At 45.9% G+C, this 24439-nt stretch overlaps 1 protein-coding gene across 3 annotated transcripts in view; it reads right to left on the reverse strand.

The window, feature by feature from the left end:
• PAMR1 (peptidase domain containing associated with muscle regeneration 1) overlaps positions 1–24439 on the reverse strand; it is a 163522-nt gene that overhangs the window by 15260 nt on the left and 123823 nt on the right. For all 3 annotated transcript variants that reach the window (XM_061201599.1, XM_061201598.1, XM_061201597.1), the window contains 3 exons: positions 17072–17186; positions 13002–13219; positions 10531–10638 (listed from right to left, as the gene is read on the reverse strand). In XM_061201599.1, the coding sequence (XP_061057582.1) occupies positions 10531–10638; positions 13002–13219; positions 17072–17186 (441 nt within the window). The remainder of the gene's footprint in view (positions 1–10530; positions 10639–13001; positions 13220–17071; positions 17187–24439) is intronic.

Here is a 24439-nt window from a genome sequence, read left to right on the forward strand (position 1 = left end):
CAACTATATTGACTATAACAAAAGGAAGTTCACACTCTTCATCCCTAATTTAGGGAGTAGACCCACTTTCCCATTCCCCAAATAATCACAAAACTCAGGGAGCAGTTCCAGCTGTGGCAAGAAAACAGACCTCTTGCTCCATTATATTGCTCTCTACCAGTATATCCCTGTTCACAAACTATCTTCTTATGAATGAGTCTAGAATTTCACTATGATATACCAGACTTCAAGAATATTTGTCTTTTCTTTTGGTCTCAAAGCTGTAAGTTCAAATTTGGAGACAACATCTAGAAAAAGCCCCTAAGAATCAAAGAATCCAATCACCGCTTTGCCTTTTGGAAGCCCTGTAAATTTCTCTGTAGAGAAAGACTGGTGAAGTGCTGTCGGCTGTCCATTTCGTTGATTAATTTTCTTGCACCACCTAGTGTTCTCCGTCGCTTGTTCTTGTCCCACTTCTAAATTGTTTTACTTTAATTATCATTTATACCCTGCTTGCTTTCAGGAATGGTTTGATGTGATTTACAAAACTGTACCTAAGAAAAGCATACTTTTTTCCTCTAATTTTATATTAATGATACATTTAGGGTAGCCAGAGAGCCACCTGAGCAAAAAACTAAGAGGACTACTCTGTCTCTTCAACAGGAGCTGGGTCTCAGAGCTGTTAGATTATCTTGAGAGTTCCAGCAAGGGAAAAAGATCCAAAGTCAACAATATTCATTACCCCATTATCTAGCTGGCAGTGTGAGCTGGGGTGTTAGTCTCAATTCTTAACATACTCATGGTATCCACCCATTCTCACTCGTCAAAAAGTCAAGGGAATAATTTGCGACAGAATTAAAGTTCTGTTTGGGAAAGGCATTAACTTTCTCATTGGGACTTCCTTCATTCTGGGAACCCAACTTAATCTGAGACCAACACCCAGAGACAACCATTGGACAGGCTCGCATCTCTTCCTCACTTCTTCCTATTCAGCTAATATCTGAGTCTGGTGCCTCTGGACCCAATATCTTTTACTTCCACAAAGGTCTTCCCCAACCAGGAATAATGATACCAACTCGTGATATAACCCCCCACTGAAAACCCTTTTTATTCCTGTCCAGCCAATGGAACCCTGCCGCCCTGATGTTTTCCAGCCTTGCAAAGTTGTGAATGAGACTATCCATGTGAAATTATACTTGGACTGCACACACTGTTATTTGTTCATCTGGCAGCAATTTGGAGGCTGAGGCTTACAATTAGCTATTTGATCTTAATCAGTATTGTCCTTGGCTTTGGGTACACTGTGTCTTTTGGATACCACTTTTCTGGTATTTGGATGGCCTATTTCATTAGACAGCTGAAACTCCCTGTGCCTAAGAGATGGGTCAGCTTCAAGAAATCCTCAGAAAGTTCTGGTCTTTTTGTGGGGGTGGGATGAATTGGGAGATTGGGATTGACATATATACACTACTATGTATAAAATAGATAGCTAATGAGAACCTACTGTATAGCACAGGGAACTCTACTCAATGCTCTGGGGGTGACCTAAATGGGAAGGAAATCCAAAAAGAGGGGATATGTGTATACGTACAGCTGATTCACCTTTGCCGTACAGCAAAAACTAACACAACATTGTAAAGCAACTATACTCCAATAAAAATTAATTGAAAAAAAAAAACAAAAAAATGAATCTCACACATCCTCATTTGGTAGAGCCGAGAATCAACCTACGTAACTATAGAAATGTAGCCGTCTTCTACCTAGCTGATGTGCTCGGTAAGTCCTCTTAGGGCTCCCACAAATCTCAGAAGGTTTCTGAGTCAGCTCCTGGGGATGGGGCTGTGGGGGGGGTGGGTAATAACACTAAACTACCAGGGGAAATGTCCCCCATGGCATTCATGGTCAACTTTTCAAATATAAAATACATCCCAATGAAAATGGCCCAAACAAGGCAATACTATTCTGTTTAGCCTTGGGGATGAAGAGAATGACCTTGCGGAGGAGTCCTGAGCTTCTGAGAACGTGTGAGTCCTAAGAGATCCTGCCAACTTAGTAATTCTCACCACCATCACCATTACCAAAGGCCTTTCTAGAAAAAGTTGTCGCTGGGAAATGTATGGCATGACCACTCTCCTCTGCACCAGAAAAAAGCTAAGACTGGAATTGTTTTACAGTTCTGCCTAATGAAGGGGGAAAATATACCAAAGAGCCCTGCCTTATCTCCTCAGTGCCTGGTACCTAACAGACACTCAAAAATGCCTGGCTGGATGAATCTGCAAAGTGGGGAGGACAATAGTACCTACCCCAGGGGGATATCGTGACAATGAAATGAGACAGTGTCACATAAAGCACAGAGCTTGACCTATATTGAGAATCGTGAGAATAACTACTGTTGTAATTTTTAATACTTGGATACCAATAAGGATGTCTTGTGTTTTGCAGAGTGGAAGCTTTCACCTTCTGGAGCAGGGTGAGAGACAGGTAGTGAACACCTCACAAGGCAGGAGGCTTTAAGGAAAAGTGGGAACTCTGTAGCCTTTGTCAAGGGGCTGGAGTCAGTCTCAGGGTCTGTGACAGCAGGGATGTTTGTTTCCATCAGAAGTTAATTCTGCTTTGCTCTCAAGTTCTTCTACTCTTTGCATCTTCCCCCTACTTCCCTGCATGGGCATACAGTCCATCCCAGCTCTAATGGGTTACCTCTTAACCCAAAACCAAAATAAAATCCACCCCCTGCATTGAGTCCTGCCTCAGTGACCTCGTCTGCCAAAGCAAAAGCCAAGGGGGCCCCAACAAGGAGCAGGCAAGTGGAAGCAAAGTCTTAGTAAAACAATGGTGGATGTGGCCCATTCCACACTCATGGGCACTCCACCCCAAACTCTTGGAGACAGTCAGGCTGGAGAGTTGTTTAGGAGGCCTGACCTGTCCTCTTATTATTTGGCTGGAATGTCATCCATAACTAAAACAGTTACTGACTAGCAAAATGCATCCCTTATATACCAACCCCAATCATCTTACTCTGAATGAGAAGAGGCAATGCCTTGGTTAAGAGGCCACAGGCACATGGAGCCCAGCAGAGTTAACGCTAAAATGTCACTGGGTCTATGTAGACTCAGATTTACCAAGAAGGAATAATCCAAATGAAAAGGAAACTTTCCCCCTAAATTATAAAAGCAAACAAACAAATCCCTTGATAACTATACAAGGGCAGCTTCTACTGTGTTCAGTGACCTCTTTGGCTTTCCAGATCTAAATCCAAATGAGACAGCATCCCTCTAAACATGCTAAGATGGATGGCAGAGATTCATCTCCATGTTAGGGAGGGAGAGGAGATGGGAGGCTCAGGTATAGGGGATGTGTAAGAAGTAAGCAGTCCACTAGCTAATCGTCTTTCCGGGCTCCTCCACCCTCTGAAGGCTCTGGGTTACCAAGTGCTGGTGGGTAACAACTACAGATTCCCCGGGACTGTTTTCCATGGGGTTATCCCTATACCCCTCATACCCTCTCAGGCCAGACTGTGTATTCTCTTTTCTACCCTGTTACTCTAATAAAATATGTAAGGGATGCTCTGGAGCTTTGGTTTCCTGCGTAACCACAGGGGACTGACATACAGCCCACCCCATGTTAAATGAGTGACTATTAAAAAGTCCCATGAGAAAAAAAGGAGGCTGACTAGATAACATGATGTTTGGGGCAACCTACTCTGGAGTTTCCCAATCTAGTTCCCCCTGACATTACTCCACTTATCACCTCTAACAGCCCCTTCCTGGCTGTTCTGGCTACAAAGACTCCCCATCCATCATGGCAATGTGCATGTCTTCTCCTGGGATCCAGGGTTCCTTTATGACAATGGCACTGGCAGTATCTACTTGTCCTTTAAAACCCAATCTTTCTTGCCTGGATACTGGTGTAATGGTAGCAATACTTAGCGTCTGGCAATGATTCAGGAGGAAGAGTTCACAGAGAAAACTTAGAAAGTTTTGTGAGAATTTTCTTAAACCCTAGGACTCTAAGAAAGGTTTGTCATGATCATCTAGTTTGTAGAAACTAGTGCTGTTACCTTAACCCCTTGTCTAGAGAATCCCTGCTTTCTGCCAAACTTTTAAATGGCCACATGGGGCCAAAAGTAGTAATAAGAATAACCGCTTCTATTATTCAATATAATAACATCAATATCAATATATAAGTGCCTTATATGGATCACCTCATTCCATCCCTGCCATCACCCCTAAGAAGAATTAGATAATATTTTCCTGGAATTTATAAGTGGCGAAACTGAGGCTCATAGGAGATGAATGACTTGCTCGAGATATACTGGGCTGGTAAATTGCAGGCTTAGAACCAAACCAAAGTCTTTCTGACCAGAGTCCAAGCTCTTCACCCAGGGTTGCATCATCTCACTGTGAACAAAGGTGCACCTGTCTTCCACATGTTAAGGATGAAATAGGCCTTTAGAACTGTAAAAAAGCCAGTAAAATAATTCCATTTTTACCATACCTCCCCTAAGAGATCTTACAAGAATTTGCATTAATTCCACCAAACCTGAGGCACATTATTTATCTGTAATGGGAGAGGCGATTGTGACCCACTAGGGGTCTCAGTACATCCTCACTGCATCAGTGTTAACGTCTCCTTGAAAACCCCAAAGTTCCCAATCACTTATTCTGATGAGAAACGCGGGTTGGCCCTTTGAAGCTGAAGTATAAAGTGTGCCTCTCATCCTGGGCTCTTTTCTTCCCAGTCCTTGGGACAGGCTAGTGGGAAACCTTCTGATGCTCCAAAACCCCAGAGACACCATTTTTCTTTAATTGGTGGAAGCCGATTCGTGTTGTTCAAAGGCGTGTCAGAGCCCGCAGGATGAGCATTGTGCCCCAAGATTTCGCCCGTTTCATCGCCCTTCATTAGGATGCAGGGGGGAGACCCCGGCACCGTCAACTGGGCCAGAGGAACAAAGGCAACATGGAAACTGGAGCGGGGCAATGAATCCCTCGCTCTCCACTTTTTCAAAACAAGATTCCGACCATTTACTCAAGAACTTATTTTGTCCTCGTGTTCCATACAAAGAAACAGGAAATTTCAGAGGGAAAAAAAGGGGCCCCAGTTTCTTACATGGTGGCCCAGGGAGGTTGGGATAACGGAGGGTGCTGGCAGGAGGTTAGCTTGGCCCCAAAGCCAAGGAGGGGCCACTCCCCTCTTTTTGTTCTCAGAGGAGGTCACCTGGGAGCAGGGGAAGGTTGTTGCTCCTTGGAAAACAATTTGAGGAGAAGGCTGGGGTAGCCGTCCTTGAAGATTGTCCTCGGGGCTCTTGCATCCTCTCCCTCACCGAACAGGGCAACCCTGTGTTGACAGTATCTTATTCTTCATCTACTACAACACAAAATCTGAACGAGACATCTCCCCTCAGACCCACAGAATTCCTTCGAAAATAAATCCATTTCCAGCTTGACGAGAATAGACCCTGGCTTCTGACCTGCAAGTTCTGATTCTTATTTTGAGGACTGGCATTTCAAATGGTTCATCATGTAATCTGGTAAAACCTTTTGGTGGCCATTTTGACAACAACTCTCCAAAGTTTAAATACGTGTACCCTTTGGACTAACAGTTCAACATCTAGGAATGTATCTTACAAAAATACCTGTACATGTGAGCAAAGAAACATGTTAGGCTCTTCATTGCAGCTTTCTTCATAATAGTAAAAATATTAAACGTGATATCCAGTCCCTCTTAAGGGGTGGAGTGATTATATGATTGTATAGACACCCATACAATGGAGTCCTCAGCAGTCATTTTTTTTCCCCCATGAGGGAGACCAACAAGGAATGACCTGGAAAAAATATCTATGATATAAGCACGGAAAATAAAAAGTTGAAAAATTGTATGTATACTTTAATCCACTTTTGTTTAAAACAGGGTTTCTCAACCTTGGCACTACTGATCGTTGGGCCAGATAACTCTTTGTGGGGGAGGCTGTCCTGTGTATCGCAGGATGTTTTGCAGCATCCCTGGCCTCTACCCACCAAATGTCATTTGCACTCTCCCCTCTTGCTATGATGACAACCAATAAAGTTTCCAGTTTGCCAAAAGTCCACTGGGGGTGGGAGCAGGGGACAAAATCTCCCCCAGCTGAAAACATATAGACAACCTAGGTTTGCATGTCATAGAAAAAAGTCTGGAAGGATACTCACCTAGTTGTTAACAGTGGTTCCCCTGGGAACCGGGATTGGTCAGGGAAAACAACGTTCTCTTTTTATTTTATACACCTCTGTACTGTTTGATTATTTTTACAAGTATATATTTCTTCTGTAGTTTAGTAGAAAATCTATTTCTATTCCACTCCCACTCACCGACATATACATACACAAAGAAAATAAAGAGAATAGCTCATATCAAGAGACAGTCAATCGGGACTCTCTAGAAAAGAGAGACAGGTGGGCTTTACCTGGGAAGGGAAGCCCTCTGGGAGGACCTGATAATGAGACAGGATGGTAACCACAGCTCATCAATCCATCATCTGGAGTCTCATCAAGCCAGGTGGTGAGAATGGTGTCAGAGAGATGGTGAACAACGTGGGAAATGAGGAATTCTGGCCTCTGGTTTTGAATTGGACCGAGATCGGTGTCTTGCACCCTGTACTTCAAATCCTTCATTTGCTTAAAGGATCATCTACGTTTCCACAAAACCTTTAGGAGAGCAGTGCATTAAAGCAGCAACTATGAAGTGGTTTCCCCTCATCAGATTTGGTACTACATAAACAAAAGATGGAATTCTTATTAATATTGGCTTTGGTGCTTTTAAAGCCATTTTTTGTAAAACATACGCCTAGTCCAATTTGGACAATTTAGAATTTGAAGAATCCCAGAATGCTTCAGTTTCTTATTAATTTTGAAAGAATTTCCTCCAGGGAGGTTTGTTCGGTTTTTTGATATACTCATGAGAAAAACAATAAAGTAAAGCTTTTTTTTTTTTTTTCTTTTTTGTTTTTCTAGATGATAGACTGCTCTGGGAAAATGGTTAACATTTGTTCAGAAATTACAAGGTAAACTGCCACAGCCAATTGTGATCATTCCCTCACTGAGTTAGTTGGAATTCATGCTGAATTTCCTAAAAGGAAAAACAGACCTAAATCTTACAGAAAATAATCAAACATTTGGTCCCCTACATTGATGCCAGCAAATGGCATATCAGATATCCACCACCAATATCTTCACCCAGTCACAACTATAGCGTACTAAGGGAATCACGGTTTTTGAACAACATTTTGTAAAGTAGCTAGGAAGAATTCTCTTGTCCATCTATGCTGATGTTTTGAGACCGAAAGTGATTTGAGACCAAAAGTGATTTGAGACAGGTTTTGAACCAAGCTATGAATCAGTTCATAATGACATATTTTACATTCTTTTTCGTCATGGTTAATTGTTTTGTTTTGGTTTGGTTTTTTGCTGGATAGAATAACAATGATGAGAAATCCTTTTGTGGCTCAAAAGCTACTCATAAATATTTTACTCACAACTTTTGGACCAATTTCCTTCCCCCCCCCTCCACCCCCCCAACCCCCGCCATAATTTGACCCAGCTTCTTAAAGGCATTTTGACTAATTTGGTGCTGTTTTACTTCGCTCCAATTTTACCTTTGTTTATCAAAGTTCTAATATCATACAGTTAGTTCACCAAGAATTTAAGCCTTCCTTTTTTGTTCCCCCTCTGCATCTAAAGGGTAGAGCTCAGGATTTGCCATTGTCAAGACTCCAGAATCACTCTATATACAAATTCTTGAAACAAAGGGAAAGCAACATTTCTCTTCTCCACCTTGCACACAACCCAGTGAACTTAAACGAGGCAGGAACCACAAAGCAGAACATCATTTTCTAAGAATCCGGCATAATCACATTCAGGTCAGCTGTGCCACCCCAAAGCAAGGAGTGCTTTGAGTAGAATGAAATGTACACTCAAGGACACACTACCGAAACTGGCTTCTGTCTACATTGTTTGCAAGGCAAGTTCATGAAATTAATTGAAAAAAATGCATGAACTTTATAGAATGCTGTCAGACCAGGCCCCTTATATATAGGATGACCCCAAAGTTACCTGTGCACGCTAGTTAGAAGTGATGGTAGCAAACACTGCTGGCGCTCTGTCCTTGGATGCCTTTACCTTCTCTCCCCCACCCAGTCTATACTGTTTTACTTCCAATGGCCTGCACCTACCAACTCTTCCACTGCTCAAGGGTTATTGGAACCACTCTGGCACACGCATAGAAACTTAAGCATGTCCTACTCGCCCAAGGCAGCCCTTAGCCAATCACCGATTGCAGTTGGGATATGAAAGCCCAGCTGCCTTGCATTAAAGCCAGGACACAGTCTGAGATGTACTTCACATTCCAGATTCCATTGCCTGTTAACACTAAGGCTGGGATTTTGCCTGAAATCATGACTCTGCTTGGCTTCCTTCCCTTCTGGCCCAGCTTCCCCACTCCCTTACCAGCTTCTCCTGGCGGCATGTCCACACACATTGGCATGTCAGGATTTGCTTCAGGGGAACCCTGCCTAGGTCATTAGCTGCCCTCCTTGGCTTTCCCCAAATTTTGATTCCTCTTGTTCTTCCAAACATCTCATTCCGTGCTGATAGCTGCAGTTTGTGGCACCTGTTTTAAGTCTCAAACTTCTGTTAGGACACATGCAGGGTCCTGGTTACCAGAGACCCTTGATAGGTGATTTCTAGTCATAGTGTTTAAGTTCCTCTCTGCCAATGGCACAGTCCTGGGTACTGCACCACTGGGCTGGATGTCACCTGATGCTGCCATAGGCAGTGGTCAGCGTTTGTACCCTTCCCCAGGGCAATGGATTTGCCTTATCAGATACATGTTCTAGTTTCTCTCCTCTGGCAAAAGTTTGAGTCTAATATCAGAGAAGAGTCATGATCTGCCTTTCAAGAACATGAATTAGAAACTTCTACCTGCTTCTGAGTGAGTTATTTCTTTGTGTTTGTTTCTTCTTATTTCTGCTGTTTGGTTGAACCAGGGTTAGTGAGGGCTACTGTAACTGATCAAGACGCTATGGACCCTTCCGGGGACAGACCCCTCCCCCACACCCTCTGCTGTAGCTCCTCTCTGAAGTACCTAGATAATAGTATCCAGTGCACATTTCCTGAGTTGTTTTACAGATGCTAAAACCACCACCAAGTGGAAGAAATTAACTACTTGATGATCATGGGCATGTAGCCCCCAGACCTACTGGCACCTAAGGACTGATAATGTTAATCCCTCTGACATCACTCTGTTACCTCACCATCAACTGATCAGAGAATTGTGCGTGAGCTGATCACATACCCTGTGACCCACCCCCCTCACCTGGCCTTTAAAAATGCTTTGCTGAATCCCACTACTGGGCATATACCCAGAGAAAACCGTAATTCAAAAAGACACATGCACCCCAATGTTCATTGCAGCACTATTTACAATAGCCAGGTCACGGAAGCAACCTAAATGCCCACTGACAGACGAATGGCTAAAGAAGTTGTGGTACATATATACAATGGAATATTACTCAGCCATAAAAAGGAACGAAATTGAATCATTCGTTGAGACGTGGATGGATCTAGAGACTGTCATACAGAGTGAAGTAAGTCAGAAAGAGAAAAACAAATATCGTATATTAACGCATGTATGTGGAACCTAGAAAAATGGTACAGATGAACCGGGTTGCAGGGCAGAAGTTGAGACACAGATGTAGAGAACAAACGTATGGACACCAAGGGGGGAAAACTGCGGTGGGGTGGGGATGGTGGTGTGCTGAATTGGGCGATTGGGATTGACATGTATACAGTGATGTGTATAAAATTGATGACTGATTAAAAAAAAAAATGCTTTGCTGAAACCCTTCAGGGAGTTCCTGCTTTTCCTAGCCCTAGCTGTCCTGGACTCCTTGAAGGGTGCCCTACAGTAAATGCTGCACTTTCCTTCACCACAACCCGGCATCAGTAGATTGGCTTCACTGCACGTGGGCAAGCAGACCCAAGTTTGGTTTGGTAATACTACTGTGGTTCTGCTTCTGACTTCTGTCTGCAAGAACTGGAGAGTGTGAGTGACTCAATGGGACAGCCAGGATACAGCTCAGGCAGGAGGTGGGACTTGAGTGGTGACAGCAGAAGGGGAGCCGTCCTAGAGAACGATGTGTGGAATTCCACAGCTGGCATGACTCCAAAATTTGGATCATGGGATGGAGAGGGAGTTCAGACTCTGGGCCCCAGGTGGGTGTATGATGGTGGCTTTCTACTGTTGACACTTTCTCACCGCGTTTGAGCTCAGAATATTATTCAAGGCCACTGAAGGCGTATCTTTTTGAGAGGTATTTGCAGCAGTTGAGGACAAAACTGGGTGGTTCCAGACATCCTGACTCAAAGGTAGCCCAGCCCTCTTGAGATCCACTCAATGGGAAAGCCCACATTATCCACCATCTTGGAGGGACCATGGTAGACAGCAGGGAACAACAAGCTCCCCAAACCCTCTCCACGCCAGCCCCACGTGACACCTTAACTCCCACTCCGGAGGCAAACTCACGATTTTCACAGTGCTGCCCGGTGTAGCCTGCCAGGCAGGCACACTTGTAAGATCCGGTGTTGTCAAGAAGGCAAGTGCCATCATGGAAACAAGGCGACGAGGAACATGCTGTAAGAGAAAAGGCAATTTCTCTCAGTGCCCCTGTGCAGTGAGTCAGTTTCTTCACGCCGCCAGTCTTTCACTTGTTTTTTAGTCTTCCTGCAATTTTTTAACTCCTTTTATTGATATCATGTTACCATTGTTTGAGGTTGCCTAAAACAGCTGCTCATTAATCGAATGTTCCTGATGTTATTTGATGTTTTCCAAGGCCCCAGAAGTAGGCTCCAGACACTTAGCGTCTGAGACAACACACAGGCGCACCACACAATTAAAGCAGAGGCGTGCTTCATCCCCTCCTGTAGGGGCTCCGTGGGAGACAGCAGCCTTGGGTAATAGATCATCTTTTTTTTCAAGGAAGCTCAGTATCCGGGATACTGGGGGAAAGGAACCAGAAGATGATCTTCATGACACTGGTGAAAGTGTACTCAAGAATTTTCAAACACGCATTCTGTAAACAGTAGTCCCTTGAGATACTGAGAGTTATGATCTCAGATATGGTGGGGAAATGCTACTGGTGTTAAATGATAATTAACCAGATTCTCTACTGCAGAACTTCTCCGAACATTCCACATTCTAAGGGGCATTGTGAATTTCTAAGAATGCACATAACGTTCCACCTTTCACAGGCTTATCTGACCTGAGAGACTGCATTTTACAGAGTGTCCTGGGGACTATTTTTCTACAGAGAACCCTTTGGGAAACACCAGTCTGCTTGTTACCCACCAATTCCACATTCATTTACCCTGGTGTAGAAATATATCACTCGGCCAAGTTCAGCAAACCCAAATTGACTGCTTGCTCTGTGTAAGGCAGGAGGGATACAAAGATGAACAGGAGGGCCCGCTCACCAGATCAGAGCCTTTCCAAGAAGAGTAGGCAGTGACTCTAAACTGAAGCATGATTCAGTCAGTGTCAGAAAAGAGAGAAAGTGCTAGAAGACATTCAAAACAAGGCAAAGCCACAGCCCATCAGAACAAGGGAAAAGACTTAACAGGGGAGGAGAAGTCTGATAGGGCCTCGAAGGGTGGGACTTGATGTGCAGGAGTTGGGAGGTGGCTTTAGTCAGAGGGAATAACTTGAGCACAGGCGGGACGCTTCGGGTGTTTGAGGAACGGGAAGAGCTCTGTCTGACTGTTTGACAATGGAGACCAGAGTTTCCAGAGTTCTGCAGGGGAGGTTGAAGAAGAGACCCTCCTAACTCTCCCCTCAGTCACGGGGTCACACGCTGGCGAGCCACTGCTGCCCCCAACTGCTGACTGCCATAAACACCCCCAGATGTATCTCAGCCTCAGCTGGTAGGGCGTCGCCGAGGGGCAAGGATTCGGCCACAGGCCGACCACACCACAGCAGCCAAGCTTCTAGAACTCCCAGGCTCTGAGCAGCTGCAGAGGAGACAGACATCCCGGAAGGAGGCAGTCACACAGGAGCAACTGCTGAGCGCTCCTGTGGGACCATTCTCCGCGGGAGGAGGCTGGGGAGGGTGGGTTGTCTGCCGGTCTTGCTGAAAAGACAGGGCTGACGCCACTACTGCCCGCCTCCCTTCCTGAGACTTCTGTATCACACCTTCCAGAAGGAAGCTGTAATGGTCAATTGCAATTTTTAAAATTCAGTATTAAAAAAATAGAACTTGCAGCTCGAGTCTATTTTGTAAAACCTGATGCAATCCAATCTGAGGACTGAGGACTTTTTTCATTCTGGCCAAATCCTACTTCCTAATGTGAACAGGACAGGAGCTGAAGCCAGACACAGAGTTACTCATAAAGTAAGTGGCATCTCCTACGTAGTTCAAGACTTTGAACACCTGTTTGAAAGATGACAAAGGGAGGCTCAGGGCATGCCTGGGGCAAGGCGGCTATTGAGGGCTTCCTCTGTACCAGACACTGTGCTAAGCTCTTCATCTGTTCTGTCTTCCAGCACCTCCTTAATGGAGCAGGATCTAGGCTTATGCCCTTATTCACTGATTAGGAACATGAGGCCCAGAGAAGTAGAACCTGTCCAAGCCACACGGCTTAATCTGCTAGGGACCAAAGCTAATGCTCTTAACCATGAGAGCCCCTAATAGAAGCTCTAGAGCCAAACTGTACAGATTCCTGGTTCCATCCCCAGAGCTGTGCAACCACAGACAAATTACCTGGTCTCTCTGTGCTGCAGCATCGAAACAGGGGAGTTAATAATTCTTAGCTCTGGTCCTAGTGAGCGTTTCTGAAATATCCCTTGCCGTCTCTCTCTACCTTCTTAATGTGCAGGTTGCTTCGGAGAACCCAGCACGCTGGGTTTTAACAAGGCTGGGCAGGGAGAAGGGGGGTACACAGAAAGGAATGTTTGTCTGGAGCACAGCCATAAAATGTGACATTTGCCTCCCTGGCCTTTACCTGTGATCTCCTCAAAGATAGCATGGAAGCCGTCAAAGTTCTTGGAGCCATCTGAGTGGAAGAGGACGTGGAGCGAGGGGCCCGTGCTTCGGATGGGAGCTGGCCGCTCGTTGCCACAGAAACGCCTGATGATCTGACTGTCGCTGCTGTCCCCGTCACGGACCTCAACATAGTCATACTGGCACATGTAGTCAAACTCCAGGCTCAACATGACAACCCTGTGGGTGGAGAGGGTGACAGCAGGAAACAGGTGGGCCCCGGATAGTCCTTACACCCCTGGGCAAGTTCAAGGCCAGAGGATAAACAGGTCTCTTGAAGAGTGGTGCCATTGGCCTGATGTGATAGGACAATGGTCCTGGAGGACTTGAGGTCAGATACGTTTCTTTTAATGTGTGTAGGTAGGTATTCTGTGTGCAGGTGTGTGTACGCGCGTGCCCAGGTGAGGGGGGCGCCAGAGTCCATTCAGAGAATCTCTGCACACACTGGCTCCTCTTCCAGGAGCACTTCTCCCCCCAGGCTGCGTGGCTGGTTCTTTTCTATCCTCGGGTCTCAGCTTAAATATTCTCTCCTCAAAGAGGCTTCCCTGACAACTCTTTCTAAAGGAGATCCGTTGTTTTCTTCATAATGTGTAGATACATTTTAATTTCTCATATTTATCTCCTTGACTTTGTGAGTGTGTGTGCATGCCTGTCTCCTCCCCTTGACTGCAAATTCCACGAGGGTAGAGTGTGACATCTGTCTTATTCCACCACTAGTTGCTTAGTGCCTAACGCAGTGCATGGCATATAGAGACAATAAACAAATATTGCTGAATAGATGACAGAATGGATACTCTATCGTAATTTTACAATTGGAGAGTGGAAAAGAGTATGTTGTCTTGCAAGACCAAGTAAAGGAAAAAACTCTCTGCACACTCTTCTCTCTGATGGAAGGATCAGAAGATAATTATTCTCTTGGTAACAATTCTTGCCCCAAAGAGTAGAAAAAGTAGCACCATATCAAAATTTCAGAATTGAAAGAGATCTGATATATCTGTGATTACCTTAAAGGGGTCTTGGGTTTGGAAATACCGGGGTGCAGCAGATCAAAAAAGCAGAAGGTAACCTTAAGCTCTCATTTCCAAGAGATAAGAAAAGAGGCAGTCATATCCCAGGGCAAGAGAGGAAAAGACATTTTTTAGAAGATTCCCAAGGGAATGCCTAAGTATCAAGTTCACAAAAGGTACATCTGTATCTTGTCCCTCACATTTTGGAGAAGTTGGGAATAGACAGAAGAGCTCAGAACTACAACCTGAAAAGTTGGGACCTGTGCTATTTCTACCACCTTGGGTAAAAACTTCAAGTGCCAGAGTTAGAGAACAATCAGGATATTCTAAATGCTCTTAAAGGTCTTAGTAAAAAAGAAACCCAATCACTGAGTATGCCTAGTGTTTATTTTTCAAAAATTTTTTTATCACAAAATCTTTTGCTAGGGAGTGTAAGTCCTATTAATCATACTTTGTGAAACATGCTGTAGCATGTAAGGATCTGACTTCTCATCCAGATGCCACCACCAACTCACTGTGGGCCTTGAGCAATCACTTCCTTCTCTGGGTTTTGGTATCTTAGTCTAAAAAGGGTAGGAGGGGGGACAAGGCCACCACCCAACAGAGATCACAGCTTTTTCTGAAACTGAAACATGAGACATTGCAACTTGTATTTACATTCATTCATTTGTTCACTTATTCAACACCTTTGTGGCAGGTCTGCGCTGTGTCAGACGCTGTTCTAGGTGCTGAAAGTACAGCAGTGTCCCAAGTAGACACGGTGCCTGCCCTCATGGAGTTCTGATCTGGGGGACAGACAATAAGCAAGGAAACCAGAAAACAAAGGAATTCCAGAGAATGTTGAGTCCTAAGAAGAAAATAAACCAGGTAAGAGCACAGAGAGTGACTGGGAGGGTAAGCTTTTTACACACATGGTCAAGGAAGACTTCTCTGCAGACATGACATCTGGGCAGACACTTAAATGATGAAATGGAGCCAGCCATGTGAAGGTCATGGGGAAGAGCGGTCCAGGCAGGGGAATCTGTAAGCGCAAAGGCCTTAAGGTAGTCATGAGCATATCTGAGGAACTGAAAGAAGTCAGGGATGCTGTAAGGTGGTGTGTACAGGGGAGAGTGGTATGAACTGAGGTCAGAGAGGGCAGCAGGAGACATCCTGTATGGTGAGGAGTTCAGATTTTATTCCAAGCCTGTTAGGAAGCCACTGGAAGGTTTCAACAACACGACAATAATTTTACTGAGGATTTTAAAGGATCACTCCAGTCGCTCTGAAGAGAGGAAATGGCAGAGCTAGCAAGAGTGGAAGCAGGGAAGCCAGTCAGGAGGCCACAAGAGAATCCAGGTGAAACATGGTGGTGGTTTAAAGTAGAATGTTGGCAATAGAGACAGTGTGGATGGACTTGAGATTATTTTACAAGTAAGGAAGTAGATTTTGTGATGACCCGGCTGTGGTAGGTGATGGAAAAGGGGGGCATCAGGGATGACTGCCAGCTTTTGGGCTGAACACTAGGCTTCAGAGTATTTATGTCCTTATTAGTATCCCTGGCCAGCAGGTCCAGGTTTGACTGGCAGGAAAGAAATCTACATATTTCCAATCCTTCCTAGGGCCCTTTCCCCGGCAGGTGATGTGCATCTCAATCCTTCTACCATTTTGGATTTTTGTTTGGCGGGGTTGGGGGGAGGGGATTTATTTTGTATCCTGTATCTCGGAGAAGCTCTTTAGAGGCCCCTGAGGGGACCCACTGGTCCTGGTCCCTGAGCTGCTGAAAAATTAACATGTGGCATTTAACACCTGCCCTTATCATCCTGCCAGACCCAGCCTGGAGCCCATTCAGCAGAACCATGTGGCCTCTCACTTGCTCCTTGAATTAACCTTCCTCTGGGAAAGTCCACTTAACGAACCTTAATCCTAACCCCAGGACCTCAGGGAGCAAGAAGACCAGCTACTAAAGGGCAGCTTTGATGAGGAGGATTGAGAAGGGGACCTGATTTGCTGGATCCTTCCAAAGCAGGTATCGTGTTGCCCCTCCTGAAGGACAGAGCACCATCGAGGAGCCAGCTGGCATGTGGTAACCTCCAGGTGCATTGATCCACCCAGAAAATACCTACTGAAAGCCTGTGCCCTAGAAGATTAGAGATTTCCACCACCGCCAACCTCCCCACTGGTTAGAAAAGGGAAGAGCTAGGTGGACAATGTCCCTAGATGTCCCAGGGATGAGTGGGCCACTCTGCTTCCCTAGAGAGGAAGAGCAGAGGTGCTTGCCAGGGGAGAGAAGATACCCTGGTGGCAGGGAGCAGTTCTTTCAACTTTATTTATGCAACAAGAATCCACCAAGCACCTGTGGTGTGTACCGGGTCCTGTTTCAGGCACCTGGATGCAGCAGTGAGGAGTTCTCACAAAACAGGATGCACTCGTGTTATTTATCTATAGTTACAATAAACCTGGGTCTATACTTTGGACTATGGCATCAATTAGTCACATTTGTGAGGACCCCAAAGCTCCATAAGAATAATCAGCTTATCTTGCATGCATGTGAAACAATCAGTTTATTGGTTGCAGGGGTGGTGGTTGTCTTCTGAGGACAGCAATGAAAGGAGCTGTGATGAGCATAAACCCCAACCTAGAGTGCAAATTCCTTAAAGGTTAGACCTGTCCTTATTTCTTCCCCTCCCTCCCATAGAGTCTAGTCCAGTACTGAGTGAACAGGAAGACTTGGTCAAGATCTGGGGGTTGGGGGATAGATTGCTCTCGGTGTTCTGCTGTGCTGGTATTAGCCTTGGGTCACCATCACCTGAGTCTCACTGTCCTCGGGCAGTGAATGACAAACATCTAATTGACCGTAGCTTTACCCAGGCCTTATCCCACAAAATCACTGAGAGGTAAAGGAAAAGATTCTAATATACATTTTCTGCTTTTAAAAATGAAGTTCTGATAATTAGCCCTTGGTCACTAGGATCCAGGACCTTTGGTCCTGTTACTGTGTTCCCTTATAACCTCAGACTCCCTAATTCTGACCCCAGCCCCTTACCTTAGCTGGATGACAAACCCAGGTTTGGCGTGAATGGTCCATTCGCAGTGAGCATTCAGTGGGTAGCTCTCCAACAAAATCTGACCCTTCGGGACTCGTAGAACCTGGCCACATCCTAAGAAGAGAAGATTGGGGCATGGAAATTGGAGTCAACAGGAAAGAGATGGTAAAAGGTCTCAAAGCCGCTGAGCTCATCCCACACCCTTGAGAACAGAATGTAGAAGGATATTTCTATTTCTCAAGCACCTGGCAATGTGCTAGGCAATTGGCAGTGAATTGTTAATTCATTTAATCCACCCAACAGCTTGAGAAGAGAAGTAGTATCATTCCAGTTTTCCAGATGGAAAAATGGATAACCAGAGATTAAATAAATAACTTGTCTAGCTACTAAGTGACAAAGCAGAGATTTAAACCTGTGTCTGAATGTAAAGTCCAAGCCACTCTCTCACCTGCCTCTCCAAGACTGCCACATGCCAGCCTGCTGCTGCCACCTTACCAGGCTCAGAAAGCAGGCCCTCCCCACAGCTCTACATGGGACACTGTGGCCTTTGTCCAGAGTCTAAATCTGCATAAGACCCTTTGGTCTGTGTTCCCTGCACATTCTCTACCCCACAAATATAACCCCAAAGCAACTCCTTCCTGAACCCCTTCCATCCATTTAGAAAATGTATGTATTAATTTGTTCTATGAGCAACTATGTGATCAACACCTCTCTAACGCACGACACCTGCAGGGGGACATGAACTCCAACCATTTGGACTGGGTTAGTGGTTTTCAATTTTTTTCTACCTCCCAAGCCCTTTTTTTTTCAGACAAACTCTTATGAAGACCACCAATTTAATTTTTTAAAATGGATCCAAGAGGGGCTCCTGGTTGAAGCAGAAGCTGGGGCCCCAAGCCCTCCACTCTCACTATCACCTTGGTCTCCTGAGTTACCTCCAAGGAATCCCCAAGATTTGAAAACCACGGCACAGAGCCTCCATTAAATTATATCATATCTTCTAGTGTTAAGCAGAGATGTGTAAGATGCACCTTAGTTTTACAAAAGAGTTTGGGGGAAATGTCTTGAATTGGTGTTATAGAAAAAAAAGTTATCTGGGTCATGTAAATAAACTATATTTTCTACCAGAGTTGGCAAACTATGATCCATGGGCCAAATCCGGCTTCCTGCCTGTTTTTTAAATAAAGTTTTATTGACACAGAGCCACACCCATTTTTAATGCATTGTCTAAGGTCAGTTTCCAGCTATAATGGCAGAGTTGAGTAGTTGCAAAAAGAGGCAGTAGAATCCACAGAAATGAAAATATTTACCATCTGCCCCTTTACAGAAAAAGTGTATTTAACTCTGTTCTACACAGAACCCAGTTTGACCTCATAAATTCTGGACATGCGGTTATCTTCAATAACCTCCCCAAATAAATTCTCATTGCTCAAAAGAAAAATATGAACATCAGTGGATGGTGCCTCACGGCAGGATGTTAGTAATATTTCTACAGTGTTAAGAATACAGCCCAAACTTTGCTTTTGACAAGCTGTGAGGTCTGAAGCTTGTGACTTTTGCAAAACTGACTGCTAGGCAGCATGAGTCATCTCATCATTAGGATGTTTATTGCTGCTGCCCGGCTCCACATGGGAAACATCTTCCACCACTTTCCATGTGGGGCTCTTGTCTGGGTCAGGCCTCCATTCTCTCTCTCTCTGCAATTCCAGCCTCCTCGCATCCATCCTTGTCTCCCAACTTTCCATTCTCCACATAGCAGCCAAAGCCACCCTTTAAATAAATAAATTAGATCACATTACTCTCTCGACTCGACCCTCCAAAGGCTGGCCACTGTGCCTCACCTTCCCAAAGCATCCGCGGCCCTGCCTCACGGACCACCCAGCCCTGCCCTCTGCCCGGTTTCTACCACCACCCATCTGCTCGTCATGCAGCTCCAGCCACACGGCCTCCTTTCTGTCCCAGCTCCAAGCCTTGCACCCACTGCTCCCTTAACCTACAAGGTTCATCTTCTTCCACATCTCCTTCCTTTGGGAATTAAGCTCAACAGCTGCTTCTTCAAAGAGGACTTCCTGGACCACCCAGCTAAAATGGACTTTCACGTTTCTACAGTCACTGCCTTTTACTCAATTTTGTTTTCTTCATAACACACATCACTATCTGAAATTATCGAGCTTATTTGCTTACTCCCTTTGGTAGAGCTGGGACTTCTCTAGCTTGTACACCTAGAATGGAAACTGGCATATAACAGGTGCTCAATAAAGAGCTGTTGAATGAATGAATGGTGACATTGTGACAGGCCAGGGACTGGCTAAAAGACTTACACAAATTCTCTTGTTTAATCCTCACAAGAAACCTGGGAGAACGATATTCATCTCCCCAGTCCCCAGACAGGAACACTAAGGATGGGAGAAGTTAGGTGACTTCCCCACAGCTGAATGGCCGGGAAGTCGGAAGACTGCAGACGACTGTTCTAACTGCAGAGCAGTGGTTACGACGGGACTTCGGAGTCCCGCTGTCATCGGTTTGAGTCTCAGCCTTAGCGTCACTGGCTGCGTGGCCTTGGGCAAGTTTCTTCATCTCGCAGAACCTCAGCAGACCTGAGCCAAAGAGGAGTAAAACTAGCACCTACTTCATACGTTTTGTGAGACTTGAATCGGATGACTCACGTGGAAAGCAGTTAGCAGAAAACTCAGCCAATGTTAGCTGTTGCTAGTTGGTGGCAGAGCAGGGATTTGAACTTGGATCTGTCTCGTACCAAGGCTGGGGCTCTGCTAGTGCATTAAACTGTCGTAGGGTTTCCTGACCCAGCCTTCTCCCACTCGTTTTGAAGCAGCAGGATTCTTCCACCACCACCCGTCCCCCAAATACATTGAATCTCTGCCCCAGCCCCCAACTTTCGGAAGTGCACGTGCCTTCTTCCTGCATACCTCACACTCCTCATCGCCCCCATCCGCCCATCTGCTGCCCGGCTACGGAAGTGATACATTGGGTGTGAGAGACAAAAAAAGAAACCTTCCTGCACAGTCTCCGCCCCTCTGCGACTGGCAGCCTCCCAGCCACAAGGTGTGAAATCCCAGCTCCGCAGCAAACCTCCTGCAGGGACCCCAAGTCAGAGTCAGCAGCAGGTGCCGCCAGCCTGCTTGTGGTTTCTTCCCTGGAATCAGACAGCAGTGTCACTGCCCTCCCACCCCGCAGGTCCACGGGGAGCTGGTGCCCCTCCCCAGGCAGGTCTTCTTGGCAAGACCACGCGGTCTTTGGCCAGCCCCACCCTGGCCCTCAGGGTCTCATGCGGCCTCCTGAGGGCCGGGAGCCCCACCCACCCCGGGGGGCTGGCCCCCGGCCACGTGAGATGCAAGACCACTTGTTCCTGGGGCCCAGGGGCCGTCCTTCAGAAGCAGCCAGGATTCCCAGCCACATGTGACGCCTCGGTCCTTCATGATGTTTTCCTTCTCACTCCAGAGGGGAGGGCAGAGTCGGTCCCAAGAGCGGGGACAAGTTCCAAGCAGCCAGAGACAAAGAGGCCACTTCTCAGACATGTGCTCTGGGGGGAGGGTATTGGGCACCGGGAAAAGGAGAAGGAGCTCTGCTCCCTCCTCACACCAAGCGACTCCCACCTCCACGTGGGCGTCCGAGTCCGAGGGTCCGGGCGCAGGGCAGACTCACTGCACCCTCTGTCTAGGGCAGAACACTGAACGCAGGTGAGCGTCCCCGCCAAGGAAGTACGGCTGGCCAACCAAGCAGGTGGTCCTGAGTCTGAAAGACCAGAGAGGCAATGGCCCAGACGAAGTGCCATGGTCAGATTCCCTGACCATGTCTTGCTGCAGGGGAAGAGGGTATGTGTATGTGTGCGTGTGTGTGTGCGCGTGTGTGTGTGTGTGCACGCGCATGTGTGTGCAGGGAATTTTGCCAGCCAAGCCAGACTGTCCCCTGGGATCTCGAATCCTGGACTCATCTCCAAGGCCGCCCCCTCCCCCGTCTTTCCCCATGGCTACAAACCCAGACAAGAGAGAGAGCTGGATAGACTCTGCCTCTACAGAGCTGAAAGGAAACCTTCATGAATTTCTAAACTAGAAAGAGAGCTGGAAGGTTCCCAGCAAAAATGAACACCCCCAGCATTCAGACAAGTCTTGTTATCTCCAGCTGGGGGAGCAAGGAGGGAGGGGCAGGAGAGAGACACAACATACTTCTGAGAAGCAGTGCTTTTTTTTTTTTTCTTTAATCTTTCCTCTTGGATGGGGGCAGGGGAAGGACTAAAGAAAGCATTCTGACCTAAAAAGCCATTTGCACTTTCCTTCCTCCTTCAAATAACACTCAAGAGACAGGACTCACAATGGTTAAGGGGCAGCCTGGAAGCCCGACCAGGTCCTAATCTCAGTTCAGATTTTCCTAGCTGTGTGATCCGAGACAAGTTCTCTAGATTTTCCAAGCCAAGGTTCCCTCATGTGGAAATAAGCATAATAGGAGTACCTACTACCATGTTGTTGTTGTTGATAAGTTCTTATTTGTTTGAGGATTAAATGAGATAGATATTGTATGTAAAGCATTTAGCAAAGTGCCTGGTACACAGAAATCCTCAGTAAATGGCAACTAATACTGTCGCGTCTCGAGTCTTGTCTGGATCTGAGACACAAATTTGGTACAAGAATCACAGGTGACAGCCCAGGTTCTGACCCACCGCTCCAGGGCTCCTAGGAGCCTCTTTACATCATCGGCTGAAGCCCTAAAGTCTGTAGGCCCCGGAGCTTGGACAGCGATGGCAGCACAAAAGCCGGGATGAGGACGTGGGAAGGACCAGGAGCCGGAAGGAAGCTCACACCTTCCATGTGATTTGGTTCATCCTACCCTGACCTGCTAGGCCCTCGGACAGGCACTCGGAGTGAGGACCTCACGGGCCTCTCACATCAAGAGGTGGTTTAGTATAGAGGATGAGAGACTGGGCCCTGGACCCCAGCCTCTGAATTGGCATCTTGGCTTTGCCACTTACCAGCTGCGTGACAGCAAGCAGGAAAGTTACTCAGCCCCTCTGTGCCTCAATGCCCTCACCTATAAAAGGCTGTGATGAGGATTAATGAGTTTGTACATGAAGGTACTTAGAACAATAGCTGGTTCAAAATAAGTGCTAAGTGACGGCTTTTGTCAGGGGCTCAGGTCTTCATTAGATGTCCAGGAATGACTTCATGGCTCATCCTGTGATTTGGCCTATAATCCCAACCAATCTGATACTTTATAATGGTGGTTTAAATGTTTGTCTCCTCCATGACACAGTTCTGTGAGAGCAGGGACCTTGTCTGTCTTGCTCACACCTTTGTATGCATCGAGTAGGTGCTTAATTAATTGTTAACTGAATGAATGACTATGCCAGATTAAATCGAACATCTCCCTGCCCAATCAAACCATTTTTGAAGCCCCTCCCCCCATACCAATGGTCCTGAGAAGATAACCTCCTCATGGCCAGTGTATATTCTCTTGTCCCTTGGGAAGTTCTGTTTTATTATTTTTCCTCTCTGGCCCTACATTGATTTCCTTCGCAACAAAGAAAAAGAAAAAGAGCTCCCTTCAAGTCTCTGGTTTAGTAATAATACCAATAGCAACTACCATTTATTGAGCACTTACTATATACCAGACTCCATATTAAGGAATTTTATAAACAGCACTTCAGTTAACCCTCACAAAAATCCTCTGAGGGGGCACTATTATTTTCCCCAATTTGTAAATGAGGAAACAGATTTACAAAGATTGGGTAACTTTGCCCAAAGTCACGGAGGAAGAAGTCACGGGAGAGATTAAAATCCAGGTCCTAATGGTTCCAAGCCCAGCTGTTAACTACCACATAATACCATCCCCAATTTGTTCCTAATTGGGCATTGTTCCTTTCCTGGAAGTGTCTGGACACAAAAGCCCAGAGGAAGCTGAGCCAGTCTTCAGTAACTCCACCCAGGTGACTCTATGCTCTCCCAGGAGGACGGCTCCTTCAATCAGTAAATCAGTCACGCACAGATTTGTGAGCCTTTTCTCTCCCTCCCCCTCTCCCTCCCGCTCTCCCTCCTTCCTTCTTTTCTTCCCTCCTTTCCTCCCTCCCTCTCTCCCTCTCCTCCCTCCTTCTCTCTTCCCTTCCTGTCTCCCTCTCCCTCTCTCTCTCTTTCTCATTTGCTCTTGATCATTCCTGGTTATGGCTCAAGGACCAGCCTGATATTCCAGCCCCACAAACATTTTTGGTCACAGCTGATGGTCAGTTCCTCTGCTCCTCTGCTTCTATCTATAATATAACTAAGAAAAGAAAACAGTGTTAAGGGCCTATAATCTCTCCCCATAAATCCTCTCTCATCTAGGTTGCTTTCCTAACCTTCTTACCTCCCCTAGATCCTTTGGGGCCTGAAGGGTTGGCATCACTTCAGTGCTACCTAGAAGCGTGGCATCCAGGTGGCTCTCGGGCCCTCTCACGCTCATCTCATTTGGTGGCTTAGGAACTTGGTCTGAAGGCCAAGTTAAATAAACTTCACTCTGGAAGTCAGCAGAGTGGTTCCACTTAAGAACTCAACTTTCCTGTTTAAGAAGCTTTGAAAGGAAGCCTTGATTTTGACTTTAGAGATCAGTGTCTCTCATGGCCAGCACCAGATCACAGTTCCTAAATACCATTCCCCACAAAAGGAACCAGGATTCGTGGAGAAATGGCTGGTTCCAGGACCTGTATGTAAACAATCAAGGTGAACTTGAAACATTTTGGGAGAGGGTGGGGGGGTACGGTGGCCAAGAAGCAAGGAAGTGCTCAGAGAATGATGTGATGAAGTGGGCTTAAAGGGTCTTCGGTGGCCAATTCTGGGACAATCTGAGCATTAAAAAATGATGGTAGAGCTATGAAACGTGGAAAAAAAAGAAAATTCATGAATCCATAGTGCAGAAGAAAAGAGAGCAGGCCAAATGTGGGAAAATGATAATAATGGGTAAATCCAGGTAAAGGATGAATGAAGTATTCTTTCAACTTTCTGTGTATTTAAAACTTTTCAAAATAAAAAGTTGGAGAAAGAAGGAATCAGCTTCTTAGCCTGAATATTCTGAGATTACTAAACCAACATTTCCTCGCCAGGAAGATGTGAAGAAAGTTGTCTCCTGGGCTCAGTGACCTCCAGCCCTTCTCCAATTCTCTTGGTTAATGGAACTTGTCGATGGTTATGAATCAATCAATCACCTAATGGATTTTAAGACTCTAAGTAGTTAGGTTAATATCAACTGTGACAAGCATTGTCAAGGACGGTGAGCAAATAAAGGTGCTACCACGACTGCTCAGTACTGAATGCTCTATAACTCAAATATAAAAGAGGCTGATACTTTCTGGCATTTGCACTCCTCTTTCCTTCTAAGGTTCTATA

Source organism: Eubalaena glacialis, chromosome 10 (assembly GCF_028564815.1).
Source record: "Eubalaena glacialis isolate mEubGla1 chromosome 10, mEubGla1.1.hap2.+ XY, whole genome shotgun sequence".
Classification (NCBI taxonomy): Eukaryota; Metazoa; Chordata; class Mammalia; order Artiodactyla; family Balaenidae; genus Eubalaena; species Eubalaena glacialis.